A 22,654-nucleotide genomic window follows, 5' to 3' on the forward strand; every position below is an offset into this window, starting at 1 on the left:
TTCAACCTCCACAAAACAGCAAAATCTGGGGAGACCACAGACTGCATAAGACAACAGAAATGAACCTGGATGCTTTGTTCCAGCAAATACAACTCACAGAGAAGCAGGCAGGGGAGAAGAGGCGCTTTATCCAACAAGGTTTGTACCGTGGCTGCCATCTTGTGAGTCAAGCAGCAGCACCATCCACACTTCATGGAGTCTCCATTTCCCGGACAAAAAGCCGGGTGGCCCAGCAGTGCTGTCATGAGGGGACCTTTGTCAGTGAAAGCTCAGCAGGCAGCCTGGATGGGTGCTTTCTGCCAATAGTGCATTTTTATAAGGATGTAACTTTTACAAAATGAGCAGACAGACTTACAGTTTTTTGTTGTATTGCAGCTAAATTCGACATAAACAGAAGTTATGAAAAAATTAACCAAATAAAGGAAGAGCTGAGCACTGCAAAAATGAAATTAGAAACTAAGGTAAGCAGACATGTTTATAGGATACATAATAATGGAACACATATTTACAAATATATGACCTATTCTTTCAGCAATGGAGTCATAAATACTTTCAAGGAGCACACTTTGCCTGCTGAATAACACAGCATTGGGAAAACCTAAACCATGGATTTCTGTAGTGAACAAATTCTGTCGACATTCTTCTATCACAAATCTCACCCTTTAGTCTGGCCCCAGGCTTTGTTCAGGAACTTGCTTACCTTGGGGGTAGGAACTTTTCTAGATAATTTTTCCAAAAGAGCAGAAGCACTGGAGACAGCACGTGTGCATGTGCAAGGCTCTCCTGCTCTGCAGAATGAGCTCAGCGGGGAGCGACTGTCATGTTGGGTCAGTCCATCCAGAGGAGCTGTGCAGGCACAGTGTGTACCACCATGCCTTGGTAGTCCTAGAGCTTGCTGTAGCACTTACCTTCTGAGGCCCAGAAACCATTCCCTCATTTCTCACTGCATTTCACTAAAGGCCTTTCCCAGCAAAGATACACAAACATTCCCTGTGTTCATTCACAGGATCTTGAGTCATATACCAAAAATCTTCCTGTGAGCCTGGGCTCACAGAATCCCAGAACAGCAGGGGTTAGAGGGGACCTCTGGAGATCCAATCCCCCTGCTAAAGAAGGATCACCTACAGCAGGTTGCACAGGATCACAACCAGGCATATTTTGAATCTCTCTAGAGAAGGAGACTCCATAATCTCGCTAGGCATCCTGTCCCAGTGCTCTACCACTCTCAAAGTGAAAGAGTTTTTTCTTATGTTGAGATAGAATTTCTTGTGCTCCAGTTTGTGCTCATTGCCCCTTGTCCTGTCACTGGGCACCACTGAATAGAGTCTGGCCCCATCCTCTAGATATCTACTCTTTATAAGTGTTGATCAGATCCCCTTGCAGTCTTCTCCAGCCTAAACAGAACCAGCTCTCTCTGCCATTCCTTGTACAAGAGTTGCTTCAATCCCCTCATCATCCTCTGCGGGACTCTCTCCAGTAGCTCCTTGACTCTCCTGAACTCGAGAGCCCAGAACTGGATACAGAACTCCAGATGTGGTCTCACCTGGGCAGAGCAGAGGGTGAGGCAAACCACCTTAGACCTGCTGGCCACGCTCTTCTTAATACACCCCAGGTACCAGCAGCCCTCTTGGCCATGAGGGCACACGGCTGGTCAGGCAGAGCTGCTTGTCTACCAAAACTCCCAAGTCATTCTCCACAGTGCTGCTTCCGAGGAAGTCAAGCCCTAACCTGTACTGGTGCCTGGTATTATCCCTAGGCGCAGGACCCTACACTTGCCCTTATTGAATCATATTTGGTTCTTCTTCACCCAGAAGACTGTCAAGATCTCCCTGAAACTGATTTCACAGTTAGGGCTAACAAGGCCTAAGAATTTTTCTACCGATGCCAAAGACCAAGGAAAGTTTCTGTATCTACTTAGTGTTTTTAAGTTGGTTTTTTTTTTATGCTTTCCATTTAACCAATCTGCCAATACATTTTTAGATTAAGCTCCCACTTTTGCAGTTTTTCACCATTAATACCTGCGGTTACAAATTATTTAAAAATCCATTTACTTGTGCCTGAAAATGAATTCAAACTATCATCTTCTGTGCTCATAACTATCTGCGCTGCCAGAATGCATATGCGCAACAAGAAAGCATATGGAATCTTGTTTGAAGTCAGAACTATTGCATCCTATCACTTAAATAAACAACTTCAAAAACCTTTGGGGGATTACCTCGGTCATGAAAACAAATGTTTGGGGAATGATTTTCATCCTCCCAAAAAAAGAGTCTTCTGCCCTTTATGAAAGAGTATGTAACCTATATGATAAATATGAACAGTACTGCATGGGGGTCATAAAAAAGAACTCATTTACAAATATTTACTGGTTGCAAATTGAGACTATAATCACATAATTGCATTTATGCATGCCACAATCTCAGAGCCCAAAAGCACTTTAAAATCGTAACTTACTTAACCAGCACAGATTATATCTGGGTGTTGCTTGTTAGGTAAAGTCCTTTGTTGTCTTGCTCATAAATTTATTTATGAACATCACAATTTTATATTTAGTCTACTAATCCGTTATTGATGCACAGTGATTTACAATCAAGGTTTATGTGGTAAGAAGGTATAGAAGATCCCAAGAGTAGAGCTATTATTGTAAATGACTAATGGGAAGATCTGAAGAACTGTTCCTAATTAAATCTTATGTGCTTTACCCACCAGGATTAATAATATTCTCACTGATGTCCACAAAAACATGTTTTACTTGCTTTCTTACCCTGACATTGATTCATTTATGGATAGGATGGAATGGGAAACTGCATTTCAGTCAGACTCTATTTATGTTTAAAGATTATATGGTTATTAAAATTATCTAAAGTAATTTATTTTTCTGTACAGGAACTAAGTTTACACGTGTCTACAATAGTTAATGTAATTCAAATAATATTAAATAATGCTGTACAGCTTATGTTGTTCAATTTGCCCTGCATCACATAACTGCACTTCCTTATAAGCATAGATATCTGAGCACACACATGCACAGCAACTTATGCCTGACCAAGCAGATGAGAGTGAGTTCAAAAGTGTTTTGACATCTATTTCACAGAGACTGCCTGTGGTCAATCATATATTCCTAGGAAATACTATTTTTTCCCTTCATTCTGTAAAATCAGGTAGCATGTAATTAGAAGCCAAATTATACCATTTTGCTTTTCATGGCTCAAAGATTTTTTTAAAAAAAAAATCTGTTGCAAATGCATAGATTCAGTTGGTATCTTACAGATGGAGAAACTACATTGCACCTAGTTATGTTCAGTAATATAAATACAGTGGTGTAAGACCATCTAGTCTCTTTGATTTAATATGTAAAATAAATATTTCTGAGGCAAGCACTTCCTGGATGTTTTGCACACCAAATATATTGGGGATATGGGAAAAATCCAGTCCTTTCCAACTCTCGCATTCTAGTCTTAGGGCATTTGATTGCACTATCTTCCTCTTTTTTTGATCAGATGCACTTCATCTGCACCCTCTCCACAATCATCTGCATTCTTTCATTTTTCAAACTTTTCATTTTACCTCTGTAATGTTACTATTATTTGGTCTTTTCTGCTTCTGCACACACAGTCATGTATCTGCCTGACTATTCAATTTACTTCCTGATACTTACCCTGTGCCTTTACAGTCTGTGGGCAATTCTGCTAACTCTACTTTCCTACTTACTGTTCTGAGTATTACGGTCTGAGTCATTCTCTTGACCTCCTTCACTTCACAGGTGAATGATTCTCATCCTTTAAGTCTCTTCAACACTTAGCTGTTCTCTATTTATCTGCTGTTATAGTTTATCCTACCATATATCTTAACTTAGCTTAGACAGTGGTACAGTGGTTGCACTGGAAAATTGAAAGGAGCTCTTCAGTATGTTTTGAAAAGTATATGATTGAACAGCACACCTTAATTAAAAACAAAAAATAAAATTATATGCAAAATAGAAGTTTGGAACTCAGGGGGCTGAGGGTGTATGGTCAAACTGTGTTTAACCAGTCAGCTAATTTCCATTACACGTCCTTGGCTAAGAATTCCAGAACTTGTGCTCAGAAAAATGGGAGCATATCCCTCTCTTCTTTGCAATTGTAGCATTGAAGAGGTCATGGTGTGTACAGCCATTCAGTCAGAACATGATGTTGGCCCCCTGTCCTTCTGATATTATTGTCTGATTCTGTATGTGATGAGCTTTTGACAATTAGATGAGGACACTGTATTATGCTGGGCAAAATATCCCACGTCATCAGTATTTTTCCTGGGCTTACCTGAAAAAAACCCTCCTAAACTGAACAGACTTTAAAATGCCCATTTTTAGAGAGATGGACCAGCACTAAATGTGCCTTTTAAAGAAAGGATATTATCAAAAGCTTAGTAATATACTGGACAGTTAGTGGGGGAAGAACTGTTAAGGCTTTTGCTAGTTCAGCAGCTATTCCAGCTGTGTTTTAACTGGACCAAGATCCTTATGTATAATATCAAAGTATATGAAACAATAAAACAATAATCTTACTTTATAACGTTGGGTTTTTTCTCTTGGAAGGTCCAGCATCTGTCTGAAAAACGGATCTACTTGGAAATTCTGAAGAAACATGAAGACAGCTTAGAAAAACAGAAAGCTGAACTTATTAATCAAAAAAGCAGTCTGCTTAAAGTTTTGGTATGTTTCCAGTTATGGTATCCAGACAGCACTTTTCTACAGTATGAGAGCAGCCAGTCTTAAAAGTTGAATATATGGAAGAACTATTGTTTTAAATCTGGAAAGCCAATTTATTTTTTTACTATAGTATACTTAATGTAAATACAAATAAATTCTCACTTTTCATTTAAAGCATGACCTAAGGTAATGTATGCTGCAGTTTATCTACAAAGCTGATTTAATATTCTCAACTATTTTCTCATGTCTGCTGCGATTCTGATATATTATTTCCTTTATAAAAGGAAACTAGGAAAGTCTCACCTTAAGTTAGTCTGCCTCCTCCAACAATCAAACATATTGATAAAGATCAAAGGAAAAATTTAAGGAGGCCAGCACAACATTTTCAATGCCAGACACACCTAGCCACCTCTTAAAAAGTAGCTACTTGCAACATATACAAACAAGCTTTTTGGTGTTCTTTCTTGTGCTACCCTGGATACTGCCTTCCCTTCACTGAGTATCTGTGGATCTACAGATATTAAGTAGTCTTCTCTGCACATGTATTTGTATGGTATATCAGCAGATCTAAATTTTAAACATTCAGTGTGAATCAGCAGCATTAACCCTAAATCTTTCGCAGATATCTTTTTAATTAAGTAATATTTCAACAGCAGCCAAAATATTCCAAATCCTAAGTATATAAAGAAAAAGAAATAAGAAACATAGAAAAATTATGTAGCTATAAAAGCTAAATATTCTTTGAAGCAGTGTGTTCTTTTAATTGTAAACAATCAAGTTTGATATATAGGTTATAATTTCTTTCTTCTTGTACATAGTTTACTTTTATTTAAATTAGCTAGAAGTTAAGATTTTTTAAAAAAATAATTTAAAATATCTTTTTTGCTTATAATATTTTTCCAGAAAATTAAAGAGTGACTCCTTATCAAGTATAGATTTCTTGGTAGTTATTGTGGGAGTCAAAGTAAATCTGTGTTCTTCAGAGGAATAACCACCACCTTTATTTAATTTAATAACAGTTAAAAAAAAAAAGTGGCCATATTATGCTACTTTAATGACTTTAAATAGAACTTTCTACTCATTTCAATAAAGAGTTAAACTAAAAAACTGCTGGCATAAGTCTGTTACATAGTATCGTCATTTAATTTATTATTTTATTAATAAAACCTTAACTTTTTCAAAACAAAAAAAGTTTAAAACAACAGACAAATAATAAAAGTGTAGACCATTTTCATGTTCTCATAAGTCAGGAAAAATACACATACTACATTTATACTACAACAGTGTGTTTCAGACAGCCTAACTTAACAAAGACATTTTTTCACTTAACATTCAATTTTCTTTTTTTTTTTTTTCATTTTCAGACAGATGTAAAGAGAAAACTGAGTGAAGAAGAAGATATTTTTACTAGAGAAGTAACAGAGTTTAACAATGAGTATGGACTTACAAGTAATAGAGATCTTCTGATTAAAAAAAAAGTCAAGACTGAAATAAACGACTTGGAGAAAGAGGCAGCTCTACTGAAAAATGGTAGGACTTACATTAAACTATTTCATCTTGGATTACCAGAGAATGAATACAAATCAGTAAAATACAGTTGTGCAAAACAACCATTTTAACTCCATTCCCTTGTTGTTTGGAACTTCCATTTAGCACTAAACCAAAAGAGTGTGGTCTGACATATCCATTACACAAGAGTAATTAAAGTCTTTTCTGTTCCCTATCCTCTTCAGTCCTTTCTGACTATGAGCACTATGAGAAGCAGCACACCTGCCTGAGTGACTCCAAATATCTAATGCCAAACAGCATTATGCACTGATTACGATCATCTATGTTTGAGCTACATTTTCTAAGCTTCAAAAGAATTATATGCATAGATGTATTCTAGGTCTTTTAATAACACAATATAAGTTTTATCTTTGAGTTAAGATACAGAAAATAAGATTTCTCAGAACAGATACTCTGACTGGAAAGCAATGCTTCAGCAAGGAAATAGGAGTCATCATGAATCACAAGCTGAATATAACTCACTAACATCAGGATGCTAACACCATACAGAGATGTAAACATAATTCTGACCTACAAGACATGCAAAATCATGTTTTCCTCTATTTAGAGCAGTTAAGCTATTAGCTGGAGTATTGTGCATCTAGTTTTGAACATTACACTTCAGTAAAAAAACGTGGACCAGCTGGAGAGAATCTACATGAGACCAGTGAGAGTGATCAGAGATCTGAAAAAGAATTGGGACTATTAAACCTACAAAGGACAACACTGATGGAAGATGAATATCAATCTTCAAATCACTAAAGGATTCTGTGAAAAGGAAATACATATATTCTCCATTCCTACAGTGAACTACCTAAAAAGTAACAAGTGTAAACCACAATAAGGGAGATTCTGGCTCTCTGTTTAGAAAACTTTCTGTGAAGAACAGCAAACAACTGAAACACTCTGCATTGATTCTATTTATTATCCAAAGGTTTTTAAAAACACGTTAGACAAGCATCTGTCAGAAATGGCAGAGGTACAGCTGATCCTGCCTTGAGGAGGAGGAATTCAGTAGATGACCCTTCAAAATCCTTTCCAGTCCTGTAATTCTATGATTCATCAAGTGCCAGCACTGTGAATTCCCAATTTCTGATGTAAAGTTACTGAAATGTGACTTTCCATAGGAGTTTGTACTAGGTGGCATCTTCTATCTATATTTCCTGTGGTTGTGATTCTGATCTACAACTGAAAAAAGTCTGTATTTGGTAGCACCTGTTACTTTTAATGATTAATTTTTACATATTCAAACAGATGTAGTCAGTTAAATGACAAGTAGGACAGGACATGAAAGGTGACTAAAATTCCTCACTGAGCTGCTGTCTTGATTCCGTCCTTTTAACTTACAGCTTTTTTGAGGTACAAGTTGTCTTTGTGTGCTACAGTCCTGAGCACACTCACAGCACCGAAGGGAGAAGTTTAAGTAATTCATATTCAAGGAAATTATGTGAGAACCTCCAATTGTGAGGGAAGCAATCCCAATTAATTCTAGATGCCATCAATGGTTTGATTCAAACGTCCATAGCACTAAACAAAATAAGTTTTTTCTTTTAGTCCCGCTGAGAAATGTCTCTTCATCACCTATTCAATGTCATCTTCCTTTATAACTGAAGCAACTCTCAAGCAAAATATGTTTATACCCATTGAACAAAAAACAGCAAACATCTTTATAAAATTTAAAAACCTCTTTCTTTCGCACTTGTTAATACATTATATGACATATAATTTCCCTTGAACTGGGGATTATATGACTGGTTTTAGTTGATTTCACAGTTTTATATTTAAGGTTCTTTTTGACAAGTTGAATATTGGTAGACATAGTTAAGAATATTTAACATTATATCATGAAGATGAAAACTGCAATGCATTTTGATTTAAAATATATTTTTTTCTTAGAAATGGAGTCAATGGAACAGAAAAATGTTCAGTTAAATACACTCCAGGTGCAGAAGAATGAATTAAAGCAGGATTTATTTACTCTCCAAAGCAAACTTGAAGGTGGGCCTGATATAATTATTTGTGGCTTGATAAATGCTGCTGAAAAGTGTTTTCTGTCAAGTTATTTTTCTCAAGAAAAAGATATAGCAACAAGATTTTAGTATATATTTTTACATAATATAATTCATCATTTTCAAACAGGGTCATATCAAATATTATGGATTTCAATAAGGTTTATTTTAAATGCTTGTGATACTGAGGTCCACAGATTTGCTGAATCATAAGGTATTAATATGAAATTTTTATTTTGCTGCGAAGTCATACTTAAATGGAGAATGTAGTGTTTCAAGTGAACTTAAAATTTACACAAGTATTGTTTAAAACCCATTAATCTATAATTAAAGATTGTCACTAAAATTCAAATGTTTAACAAGCAACACAGCTTGGACTGATAAAGACAGGTTTTTATTATTTTATATTTAGACCTGGAGAAAGTAAGCAGGGAAGCTGAAAGCATGACAAAAGAGTTAGAAGCAGAAAAAGTCCAAGTCAGTGAAAAGCCTCAGACTGATCCTGAGTGTTTAAGGTAAGAATCTCATGTTAATAAGTTCCTAAATTTAATTTTATGAATGTAACTGCAGACCAGTCCCTGTGAAAATCACTATTTTACCTTTCCTGTGCAGTAGTCTCTTGAAATCAGAAGAATCATTCATTTTTATGAAAAAATACAAATCCTGTTGCTGATTGCAGCCTTTCACTCTTACATGCATACTCCAGTTAATGAAAAACCGGGGGCATTTGCAAGGAAGTCAGTAAAATTTAGAGGGAGCACAAAAGAAGACTGCTCCTGGTGTGGAAGGCCAGTTCTGAAGATTGTGTGGAAAGAGCAGTGGCACACAGAGTTCTAATGAACTATGCAATGCTATATGTACTTCTGCTGACCAACTGTATGACCTTCCCCAGAGCTTTATTGCCATGTGAGGGCCACTGTAACTTCTTTGGGTCAGGTGGGCCCTTTTATTAAAGCTACTAAATGTAGATTTGTTTCCTATCCCTACCATCAATTCCAGTTTACCTCCTAATGAATCTAGTTTACAAGAAAATTTTGCAGGTTTAGCCAAAGCAGAAGACCTTGCACAGTCTCCCTTAATAGTGAATGTTGCTTCTTAAGAACTGAGTAGTAATGACTCATCTCTTGTCTGTTTGCTTAAGTGTCACATTTATATTTTCACTATATAGAAAATAATGTAAAGTTTTTCAACAAAAAGTCTTCCAATGCAGAAAATCCCAGATCACAGAATTAAACATCTTTTCCCTATTTTATGGTGTTCAAGATGGAATTCCCTGTGGATATTTAAAAGTATTTAATAGACAATGCAAAGGAACACCTCCTATAAAAACTTGCCCAAAATATTTTCTGAAGGAAATTGTTAGGGAAAACACAACTTTTGTTACCATCATAAAATCACAGGGTTTTTTTCCTATACATTTCTGATTTTTTGACAAAAAGAAATAAAACCAGTATTTTTGCTGGAAAATTTCAATGGAAAAATAAAATTTTGTAGAAAACCCTGAGCATTTTTTTCTGAAAGATGGTATGGTAGCTGTCCATTTTATGTTGAATACTTTTTTTCCAAAGAAAACAATGTATCAGTCCTATTACTATCTTCAACCTCTTACATGGTGTTGAGACATAGCCAAAATTCCCTCAGCATAAAAATTAATTAGCTCACAATTCTGCATACAGTAGCAAAACCTTTGCATTCAACATATAGAAGACAGTGTAAATAATAACAGCAGCAGCAAGTCTTTAGGACAGCATATTACAATTCACTCTTTTACATTATTCATTCCATCGTGATATATTAGCTTTGGTGATACATGAGGTTGTCAACTTTCTTCTAAATAAACATACTTCCCTTGGAGTAGTTTACTGCCATCATGGCACTTAATATTCAAATTGGTGTCATTAGTTTTCTATAACAGGTTTCCTGTGTATAAGGTGCAGAAGTAGCAAACATTATGTTAGTTTAGAACCCCAGCTCTGCCACTGATTGTTTTGAGATCTTAAGCAAATCATCCAAATCCATGTATGTCTGTCATTCCACATAATGAAAGTTAATACAGATCTGTGGAGCAATATTTTGGTTTTATCTGGGTGGAAAACACAACAGTGGATAAAATTCTATTAAATACAAAACTAGCAAGCAACCAAAACAAGAATAATGATGAGATTTTTTTTTTCATTTCATAAAATGCCTCATTATTTGATAATCACATTTAGTACAAAATATAAAGTGCTGCTACTGCTCTTACTACTATAACAAAAAGCAAGTGCCCCTTGAGGTGTAATAATATATTGAAGACATTTCCTTTACATGACATATTTTTTCTTTTCAGATACTTGACAAAATTTGCACAAATAGATTTGCACAAATCGTACTTGTGGTTGTTTTTGATCAGAAAAGCTCAATGCTTTATACAGATAGCCCTGAATAAATTAACTCAGATGCCAGAAGCAACATAGCTATGTCACTGTACTTCTGTGTCAGCACTAATAGATTCTGCTTTTCAGTAGAGCCAAGCAGACAATCTTCATTTATCTACTTCTGTGTATCCTACGCCTTATCAGACTCATACAACTCCGTCAATTTTATCTTTCTTTTTCTTTTTTAACAAAACTTACTCATCACTTCTTGGTTTGGAGTACTGAATTAAGAGAGAGAAAGGGAAATTAAAGTATTATATGCCATAAATAGTGCAGTATATAAATAGTCCCCTGGAGTTACCTCATCACCCTTCAGTACCTATGAAGAAGATGGACCTGGGATCTGCACAATGCTGCAAAGTAGAAGAAATGGTAAAAAGCAGAAGTTGAAACAAGAGTAGTTTAGACTTTATTTAAGGAAAAATGCATCCTGGAGAAGAGAAGGCTTTGGGTAGATTTTATAGCAACCTTTCAGTACCTGATGGGGCCTACAAGAAAGCTGGGTAGGGACTTTTTACAATGGCATGTAGTGATAGGATGAGGAGGAATGGTTTTAAATTGGAACGGGGTAGATTTAGATTGGATCCACCACTATGAGGGTGGTGAGGCACTGCAACAGGTTGCCCAGGGAAGTGGAGGATGTCCCCTCCACTTAAGGTCCCTTCCAGCCGTAAGCATTCTATGATTCTATAAAAGTTCTTTTATCATGAAGATAAAGGAAAAGGTTGCCCAAAGTTTGCATAGTTTTCATCCCTGAAGGTTTTCAGACTTGAGTGGATAAAGCCCTGAGCAACCTGGTTTGACCTTGTAACTGACCCTGCTTTGAGAAGGACATTAGGCTAAATGACCTCCTGGCATCTCCTCCAGTCTGAATTATCCAATGAAGAAATTATCATCGTGGGTTGCACAAGGGAGAGAAAACAGCCCACAGACCAATACATACGCACCAGCTTGTGCCTACACCGCTCAGAGGCAGCATCATCTGCTGAAAACCAGTCATCTACTCATTGCCCAACATCTGATGAAATTATATCTGCTCTGGTCCCTTTGCAGTGAATCTGTGACATTAAGGTATAATGTCATGTTATTTCCATTCAAAGTGCATGAAATACTTAAAGGAGTTATGTCCAGCACAGCAGAATGCTGGCTCAAAATGACATACCACAGAAGTATTTGAGGGACCATGGCTGCTGCAGGAGAACACATGCTGATACAGTCCATGACAACAGTCTGTGTGGAGCAGATCCTTGAGCGAACGATCCTGAATGTTCCCATGGGTGCCCTCTGAAGGGAACCTGAGAATAAAGAAGAATTCACGCAGTGTCACAGTGAGAAAAACTAGAGTACCAGGCAGCCAGGGTGAACCAGAAAGCCCTCCTGACAGTCTAGAAACACCTTTGGCACTTGCAAAGATCCTTTTGCAGTCAAAGTGACAAATAATGCAATCTAAGATATACCAGCGTATATCTTAGTAGAACTCAGTTTTTGTCATGTTAAAATCAATGTGAATTTGAGAAATAACCCTTTTTAGCCTAACAAGATAATTGGTTTTTCCCCATACAGAATCTACTGCAAGAACTGAATTTTCATTTTTGCTGAAAATCATATTTAGTACATGTAAGAAGAATAATATTTTGACACAAGTAATATGGCTCCAAAATAATATTTTTTATGAAATGAGCACAAAACACAATATTTTTTTTACAGAGCAGGGAACCACACCACTCCTTAAATGATAAAAATACCAATGTTTTTAATGCTTCCATAGAAAATGTGTGAGAGACAGTCAGCATCAATAACCTGATATATGTAGCTCCCAGACCACCCTGTAAGTCTGTTATTGTATCACATACCTAGTTCAGCTTAAAAATCAATATCAAAAGTAGCTGGCAAGGCAAGAATCTTCATTACAATTAAGCATATATCTTAAAGTAAATTGCATTTCAGCTGAAAAGTGTAGCCAGCTAATTCAAATTACAGCAATTCATCTTTGATCTGAGAAAAATGCCCCACACCATGTCTGCAGTTTCATAAAATTTCTCCCAAATCCATCAAAGAATTACAAAAGGTCATGAGAAGCACACACCCCAGTAATTCCAACAGCTGTTAGTGCTCCAGTTAGAGGCTTCTTCTAATATACATCAGATACAGGAAAAAGCTAACCAAACTTTGAATGTTAAGCACAGATATAGTTGTGTGTAAGACACTGTATCCTCTTTCCCTAAGGAGGCAACCTGGAAATCATAAGTCTCCTGATACAGGTGCATAATTCAGAGAAAAGAGGGATTTAATTTTTTTGCCTGCTAGAAAAGATTTGCAATTAAAAGCAAAAGTCTTATTTTAATCGTCTGTTCTGCCAATGCCAACCCCAAACACAAAACAGCAGGAAAGAACTTTGGCATCAGCTCTCTTGAGTCACTTCTCCCTGGCAGGTAGCAAGTAGCCTCACTTAAGTGGAATAATGCAGGAGTCAAGCAGAGACTGATACCAGTAAAGCCCTATCTCTATCCTTTCACTATTATAGTCATTGTGATTTCTCACTGTATTAATTATTTATCTTTTTTCACATTTTAATTTTAAATTTATATGTTGCTTTATGTAAAGCAATCAAGAAAAAAATTAATTAAAGTTTATTTGGACTAACAAGAGAGAGTTTTTTTCTACCTAAAACTGATATTTTTAAACACTACTCTAAAATATAAACTAGGGGAAAAATATTTCTTTGAAACCTGAATTTCTGTTCTACTTCAGAAAAGCACTACCAGAAGAGAAATGCCTGAAGTCAGCTTACTTTGTGAATACTTCAAGGCTTTGTATACTTGCCTAATTGCTAAAAATATAGTATTGTTTCTTATGGCTTATAATACAGAAAAAAAAATTCCATTACCAAAATTAGGAAAGAAAAACTAATGCTTTCTTAAATAGAAATCATACAGAAAATATGTTCATTAGAACTGAACAAGCGTTCCATGCTAACAGCAGACTGCCTAAGGGAATGCACAGTTCTTGTGGTTTAAAAAAATATTTGTAGCTTAATTTTATGTTAAATTTTATAATCAAGAAATATCAATCTCTGGAGTAATATATGTGGTTCAAAATTAGTTTTTTAATGACAATCTCCTCATTGATTTTTTAAGCTTTTCTTTTTAATAGCAGTGCCCAGTGGAACTATTATAGTTTGAATTATGTTAAAATAGGTTTCCATTATAAATTGCAGAATGGATTTTTTAAAAAGTAGATCAAATCCAACTAATTAAATTCTTTCTTTGACAAGACAACTGACTGGTTTAGTCAAAGAAAATGCAAATGCCATCCTTCTAGACATTAGTATTTGACATTATCCTACATGGGAAACTACAAGTTAACATGGGGAAGACATTCAAAATTTTAAGTAACTAAGGAAATGACTAACAGTAACAGCAGCAATAGATTTGAAGCAAGAAATTTGCCTGCTGTAGGAAGGTAACTACAGTCACAGCTGGCCTTGATTTGTGTCTTAACTAACTTCAGAATAGAAAATGTTTTAAGACAATAGTGTAAAAAAACCTGAAAAACTCTGGAACTTGTAAACTGGAGTTGCTAGGAAATGAGGACTATAATTAAATGCAATGCAAGTTTATGTACTTGTACACAGCTAATGACTTCAATAATAGGTACCTGGAAGCAGAGGAGAAGTGTCCTGAGCATACAATATAATCAAAAGACAATTATAAACATCCAAAGTAAATATAGTTGTGGAAAAGATAAAAGCAACAGGTATTTCCAACAAAAAGAGGAGGGTGTAAGAATACAAACCTTTTACCTAGTTTTCAGGAAAGATACATTCAACCTGGGAGATGAGCAGAGAATGGAAAGCCCATAATGCAGAAGAAAACTAAGACATTTCTAAATCTTTTCTGGCTCAGAGAAAATTATATAGTTCACATGAAGCAAAACAGCACAGTTAAGAGATAGTACTTTCAGCAACTTGGTAGCTATATTAATGCATCTGGACTGAGATCTAATTTTCCCTGTACAATAGAAAAAAATCAAAATATTTGAGCAAGAAGGACAATTGACCCATATTTATTTTGCCTGCTATTCAATAGGAATCTTACTGACCCCTAGAAGCATATTTCAGATTTGATGTCTCTGATGCTCATATTCTTCTTCTTTCCTGTCTAATTTGTTCTTGGGGTTCCCATAGAAAGCAGTCCATGTAATTTTTCTTTGCTACCTGAAGAAAAGCAAATCTCAGCCTAAATATGCTGTATGCCTTAACCTTTCTATGCTTATTCACCTGTAATATATACCTTAAAGTCTTTTTGTGATGTTTTGTGTATTTGGGGAATATAATTTATAAAAAAAACCCAAAAAATCCCCCATCAAACACCAAACACATTTTTCAAGACCTAGAACTACTTTTAGAAATAATTTACATTTAATTCCCATTGTTACGTAGGCCAGTACCACATTGATTTTCATGTTTCATCTTCTTGCTAGTATTTGTTATTACTAGTAGATCACTTTCTTAATTTTTATTCTGTTTCTGCTCTATCAAGCACATACTTTTATAATTTATTTGTTCAACTCCATTCCATTTAGGAATATTTTTTTCCCCACCCTCAATCAATTGATAATAGTCTGAAAATTATTGACTTCTTCAGCTGTATCAATAGCTTTTTCTGTTTAGTAGCAAATTGTAAATACCCAGCAAATTTTTGCTCTCACTATAAAAACATAGACATTAATTTAGTCCCAGTACTGAGCTGAGAATAAATTACCTCAATGTGGCAGGTCTACTTTGGCTTGAGATAATAAACCAAAGTCTTCTATACTTTTCTTCAGAATCAATAAAGTCTTAAAACCTTGATAAATGTTTCTCCTGATCTGTACCATAAAATTCAAGAAAATCAACATACATTTTCTCAAGTTTATATATAAATTCTTACGGAACTTTGCTTTGTAGCATAAGTTCTATGCCCTGTTTATCAGTGTCAAGCTGTTCTGCTTTATAATACCCTCTAATGTTTTCCCTTGTATTTATGTTTAAAAAATAAAATGGTAGCCATAAAGAAGGCAAAGACAAGAAGGAAAATAAGACAAAAAATAGGTTTACCTGCCTCAGCAAAACGTAATCAAGAGACAGCCTGCTCCTGCAACTCCAGCAATAACTAGGTAGGTTCTCTCATCCCCACTTAGAGAATAAAAAAGGTTCTAAAACCAAATACCTCCCTGCCTTCTATACAAACTATTTCTTCTTGGAGACCTCCTTACATAAAATTGCTTTCAGAATGCAAGTTCTGGCTACTGAAGACTTGACCCTGTAATTTGAATCTGTGCATCATTTTTGGAGAAACTTGTTTGACAATAAAAATTATTTTCATCATAGTTCAATTCATAATACCAGCATCTATTGATTTCACAATTATTTTTCCTATTTGCCTTCTGCATATACACATTCTTGTGGAATTTCAGCTGTATCAACCACAAATGCCAATGGCATTTAATAGCTGTGCTCATTTCAAAGCTGTGAAATCGATCATCTGCAGTGATCTCCTCCTTCTTCATCTCCTTGTCACTTCTGGCATTCAAGAGTAATGGAAAATGGACCACTGATATAAGAGCTCAGTCTAGGGCAAGCTAGCATCCAAAAAATGCTGATGCTTTTATTCTGCCTATTTGATTTAAGGCTAGGTTTTGTTATTGCTATTTATCTTGAATGTTTTTCAAAGGAATAGTCAAATCTCCTTTCACAAGTACAGTATTTCAACATCCAGAAGTTTGTTAGAGCCTATTACTTGTGATGCTAGAACTTATCAATACTCTGTTAATCATGTGCAATGACTCTTTATAAAGATAATACTTTACTGTCATCAAGGAGACCAAAATGCTGAAAATAAAACAAGATCAAAGGATATGGGAGGACAAACTCTAATGTGATTTTTCAGATTTATTTTTTTTCAGAAATTTACTTTTTATCATAGTCATAAGGAGGATGTAATTGTCATATTAATCCTTGTTCTGGCAAAAGGTACATCTCTTTCCATTTCTAAAGGTGACAGAAAACCAGCCCTCCATCTAGACAGTGCAGTTTGAATAACTGGTTTGCACATTCAATCTGATAGTGGAAAGATGAATATGAATATCCTGCTTATCTTAAATATAAAACAAAAAATGTAAATCTGCTTCCAGGTTAAGCATTATTTTTGAATAATTCCATTGTCTCACATTCCTTCTGGTAAAACTTCATCATTTATTCAGTAACTCAGGCGTCTCCAATGGATTAATTGTGTAGACTGTAACCTAACAGACAGCCCTTGTTTTCTGAGTATAATATTCCTGGCACATACTGTAATTATCTAGCTTCTAAATAAGAAAGAAAGAAGACCTGAAAGCAGAATCAATTGATTAATGTGAAAATTAAATGCCAGATTTGAATGAATGCCTTTTATCATCACTACCCCATGCTATGCAAGGAGGTGTGCTGTCACCACATTTAGAAGTTTTAGAAAATATTTTAAATAAAATTTTTAAATCCAGATGTAAAACATTACAGTTTCAAAGCATATCATCGATTGTAATTAATTCACAGTCCCAAGACACAGATAAGCAACTCCTACTGCTTATCTTCTGGTTGTTCTATCTTTAACGCACACCTGACAGACTGCTTTCATTCTTAGCTGACAACTAGCAAACACACTATGCATCAATTTTACAATGTGGAAGACAATGAGAGAGCACTGTGCAAAGTAAATTAGGCAAAGTAAGGCTTTTGTTTTAAACAAATTAGGGTTTTAATATCACACTAACAGAGAACAGAGTGGAAAAGATGAGGAGTCAAGGCAGTGAAGTTAAGCTGATTTGATCAAGATCAGTAGCTGATCCTAGACCTTGAAATGAACTTTATCAATGAAAATGGTCTGTAAACTAGCAATGTACTACAGTACAGTGAATATTTCATTTCTTAAAGTATGGTTCAAAATATCTTTTGTTCAAACACTTGTATGTGTTATGAATTCAGGAGAAATGTTTCTGAAAGAAGAGGCATTTACTCCTTTGTAATAACCACAGAACTCATGCTGTTTCCATACTGATGGCAAGATATTTACTTTTTCCACAGGAACAGCAAAATTAATTTACAGTCCAGTCTTATGCTATTATTCTAATGCCACATGGTGACTAAGCTATTCCTCTCATAAGAAGCTGTACCTTTCTCTTTTAATAAGACCATTATCTTTCAAAGAAAACAAACTGTATCTGGAGTAGGACAGATAAAGAGGTGCATTATCTATATAATAGGGTTAAATAATTTATTCCCCATTATAGCATATGAAAGAAAAAGATGGCTGCTACTTCCTCTTTCAACTTCAGAATAAACATGGTACTGCTTTGATACATCGGTTTAGCTATATAATAAGTAGTAGAACATACACTTTTCCTCCTTTATTTCTGTCTGTCTATATGTCCCACAAGCAATTCACATTGTTTGGTGAAACTGTTAAGGGTAAGCAACTTGCAGCTCTCCTATTATGCTTTTCTTATGACAGCCATGGAGAGACTGGGTATAATTTCATCACCTTGTATTCATCAGCGTACTAAAAGCTTGGCATAGATTTCTCTTGGTCTACCGAGTATTAATTTAAACTACTACAGTCATTGATGTGCAAAGTTTAGGTGTTTCCTTTTAGTAGGACTAATGGCTTACACATTTCCCAAACACTGATATCTCCCTTGGAAAGACATTTTCTATATAGGTTTGTTGGGTTTTTTCCCAATTAAACTGCACTTTTCTGATTCTCACAACTCTGAATTTGTGAGCCATGTTTGTATGTCAAGTCTTTTGCTTCTTTTCTTTCTATGAGAACATTTTAGAAGAGCTGCAGTGATTCAGGTGCTGCAGCAATTCAGAATCCTGTTGTGAAGGTTTGTCTTGTTAATTGTTTCCATACTTATGGCAAAAACTAGCCAAGAGCTGTTTTTAAAAACTTCCTTATGCCTCAAAGACACAAAAGAAAGTTCTATCCCTGAAAGCATTGGTGCTATGAATATCTACCCATTTAGGAAACTGGACTGCCTACTACAATTCTTTTGTCTGACCACTTATTGCAGATCCTGAAGTAACTCTCTGTATGGTGCTGGCTCCACGTGGTCTGATCAAAATCCTGACAGATTTTAATGTTACACTGCTAATATTTTACATTACAAATAATTTTAACTATTGTTTTTACAGATAATTGCTACTAGTGCCATTGGAGCTATGATAAAGTCTTGAAAGAATGGGGAAAAGTCAATATCCTTTAGAATGAAAAAAAAATAATCACTATATTAAAAATAGTCCTTATTGTAGAAAAATTGGAAGGTTCCTTGCTAAGACTATTGCAAAACAGTAAGTGCTGAAGAGTAATAGGAGCAGTGGGGAGAGAACAGCAGCAGGAGTCTGTGGAGAGGCCTGGAGCAATGATTGCTTCACACAGAAATGACTGCACAGGGTCAGGCAGAGCACCCATCTAACCCAACGCTGTTTCCACCAGCGCCTACAAGTAGATACCGAGGGAAAGTAAGAACAGTAACATATGGTACTTCCTAAGTATCAATATTCAAATTCACATGTTTAAATAAGGAAAATGATGACTAATGAGGCCATAAATCTTTCATGGTTTATGAAAACAACACAGTCCAGAAATTTATCTAACAAAGTACTTAGTCAAGACACACTTTGAAAAACCCCCAAATGTCATTTTCTGAAGTACCTCACATTGCCACCACAACTGCCAGCACTGAATGAAATCCAACGATACTGCAGGGGAACAGCATGTTGGACTGCCAATTACAAAACTAGCCAACTTAAAACCTGATCATGCAAATAGATTGATGAGGGTTTTCTCACATAAATCAAACTGACAGTTTGGACCGAAGCTGGAAAAAAATAAGTTACCAAAGCACTCTGATCTGAATATTTATTTGGTTTTGGACACAGGCTTAAGAAAGAATTGGAAAATTGCAAAGATGATGATTGGGAAAGTATCTGTGAGACTCTTCGAACAGAAATTGAAATTCTGCAAATGGTATGCCATTTTCATGATGTATTTTACATATTTGATAAGTTAAATATTAAAAGTTAATTTAAGACAATTAGCACTGCTTTTAGATAAACAGGTTTTTATACCATAGGCACAGCCAAGCATCCTTGCCTTGCAGGTATGTTCCAATTGTAATTTGTTTTACCCTATTATTTCCAAATGTTAAGAAATATCATCTCTCACAGAAAAAGCACAGAAAAGAATTTAAAGATATGTTTTTAGCACAATGACCTATTTGGAGAACTAATAGTAATCATTAGCTTCTTGAAAGCTGCAAAAGATTATACATTTAGGAGCTAAATTAATCTTTACCTCCAGCTGTCAGTTAAATGAAAAATGGAAGTATGGGTAAATAAGACTATAGTAACATTCTTTTATGTTATATTTTATTTTGTCCACTCGCAAACTCTTTACAAAAACTTATCAAAATGTGGGTTTCTCTAAATGTCAATCTTAACTTCAAATTCCTTGATTGTCTGTGTAACAATACAAAGAGGAAAAGTGTTCTGAAGTCCCATTTTTTGAAATAAAGGGATTTTAAAGGTTCATTTCAGAGCCCCTGATTGAGCTGCATGGAGAAGCAGCTGCCATTAGCATCAATAGCAGAAAAATAGTTCACGGGAAATCTGTATTATTCATTTTTATGATGTTTTGAGTTTCTGGTGGAGGAGTGTCTTAATTGTACTCTATCAATTAATTTTATCATGCTTGTCAAACTTCAGAAACAAAAAAACAGCTCAATGTTTAAAAACTTCTTTGTAAAGAACACAGTGAACTCATTACTTTTCATTTTCTATAATTCAGTTCTTTTTCTTTTCCAGAATCTATCACAAAAAAAGTCTTCAGACAAGTGACTAATGTGTGGCGTATGATATGGAATGACACAGAAGCTCGCCTTAGATTATTTTAAAATCATTTAACTCAGGTTCTATCAGGTGTGCTTCTATTATTTATTTTTTTTGTCTGATTAAACCACAGTTTACATCTGCCTTTACTCTTCATTAAAGTAAAATTTTGTTCATTTAAGTGATGGACTTTTTTCTGGTTTATACTCAAATTCAATATCTATCTTTAGCTTCCTCTTTATTGCCCATGAATGAACAGTAGTACATAGTCCACTATGCATATAGCCAAGTTCTTACATTAACAGCTCTATTCTCTAGAATATACCAACTCAGTTATTGGAGATGAAGACTGCTCATCAATAAATACGTAACAGGATGCAACTATTATACCTTGCTAAGGCAGTTTTGTAACAAGTTCTCTGAATCTACTACTCCATGATAGTCTGGTACAGTTTCCACATCCACTGATCAGTAGATGATTCCATTGATGGTAAGCCAGTCCATCACTTAACACTGGTCTTCTGAGAACACAAGAAGTATTCTTTTCTTTCTTTCCCTCCCACAACCCCAAAACACTGAATGCTAGCTTCAGCATGTGACAGCAAAAATAAAACTCTATTCTAAATGAATAGTCCACATTTCTAGACAACTGGTGACGAATTTCCTTTGAATAAGGAACCCTACTCATTTAAGCATAACTGCTACAGCAGTTACCAACCCATCAGCAGGAACTGGTTTTATGATTCAGATGCTTACAAGAGGACTCTGTTAAAACATTTTCTCTGCTCAGCCACAGTCCACTCTGGGACGTCTCATCACATCCAACATGGTGTGCAAATAATTTTCAACCTGCTACCCGCCTGGGAGGGTGGGCTGGGTAATTGCTATTCACTTCTTGTTCTGCACCCACAGCTCTCCAAGCTACAGAAGGTGTGTGTCACACACAAACCTGCAAAAAATGTTTTATTAAGATGAGAGGAATAAATCACTTTTGGAATCTGACCAAATTCTGTATATGATGGAGGCTTTTTCCTCTTGGGACACAGCTTCAGTTTGAAGTCTGGCAAGGTTTGATCTCCAGCACTGGTATCAAAGGGTATTCTGATCCACTGGGCTAACTAGGATAATTCCAAGAGGTTGGAATTATCCTTAATAACTAGTGCTGTTTTAGCTGACATCCTTATAAGGTTTTTTTTTTTTGTCTCTTCACTAAGAGAGATCCTCTTTGGATGTGCTTAATTTTAAAGAACTTAGTTCCTTTGACTTCTGCGGGACCATCTGACTTCAAGTTAGGCAGCTACTGCTTGTGGGCTTTGATCAAATCCAGGGCATATTGAAAAAATCATACAGTTGCATATCAGAATGTGTACAGACTGCTAGAGCAGTGCTACTTCTGGGTTTAAGTGCTGGAAACAGATACAAATTTGGGATTTGCAAGGATGGACAAGTTTATCCTGAACATTTTACCCCTTTAAGGTACCTTGCTTATGTTAAGTGTATTGGCTAATCAATCAGGAAAACCTTATTTTTAAAATTTGGGTATATCCACTTACAGTTGCTTTTATTTACACGAATTCTTGCATCATTTTGAAATGGTCTCATTTATATAGTTGTTCAGTCCATATAGATTAAATACTTGGTTATGACATAAAACAGAATTCATTGGCTTATATAGGCATTCTAAATATACATTTCAGGTAAGTGGAATGGGCAATAACACCCAATATCAACCAGCAATATAATTTAATGTCCCTAAGTCACCTGAAAAAACACCTGGTGAAAAAAAAGGTAAAGCCTTTTCAAAGATACTTCAGATTCCATGAAACTAGTTGCATCATCAGTTTTCGTGGGTTTTTTGGGGGGGTTGGTTGGTTGATTGTTGTGGGGATGTTTTCCTTTCAACAGCTGTGAAGGTCTAAGTTGTTTATTGTGGTAGAATTAAAGCATAAATATAGCAAAATTTGTAATAACTCAAATGGCTAGAACTCTCAGAATCAATACAACTACTAAACAGGAATAAAGCTCAACAAAAAAAGTGAAACAGAAATCAATACAAATCCTATTGGGCCAAACAAATCCCTCAACA

General features: G+C 35.4%; 1 protein-coding gene across 1 annotated transcript; it reads left to right on the plus strand.

The window, feature by feature from the left end:
- Positions 1–59: 59 nt before the first annotated feature.
- Positions 60–20,577, plus strand: CCDC172 (coiled-coil domain containing 172; the record flags this gene model as incomplete). The annotated part of the gene is made up of 8 exons (XM_084265127.1): positions 60–138; positions 376–461; positions 4,574–4,690; positions 6,052–6,217; positions 8,132–8,233; positions 8,657–8,759; positions 19,621–19,708; positions 20,545–20,577. 8 exons carry the CDS (start codon positions 60–62, stop codon positions 20,575–20,577), a joined length of 774 nt encoding a protein of 257 aa, XP_084121253.1.
- Positions 20,578–22,654: the final 2,077 nt, after the last annotated feature.

The sequence above is a fragment of the Gallinula chloropus genome (genome assembly GCF_964237585.1).
Source record: "Gallinula chloropus genome assembly, chromosome: 5".
Taxonomy (NCBI): Eukaryota; Metazoa; Chordata; class Aves; order Gruiformes; family Rallidae; genus Gallinula; species Gallinula chloropus.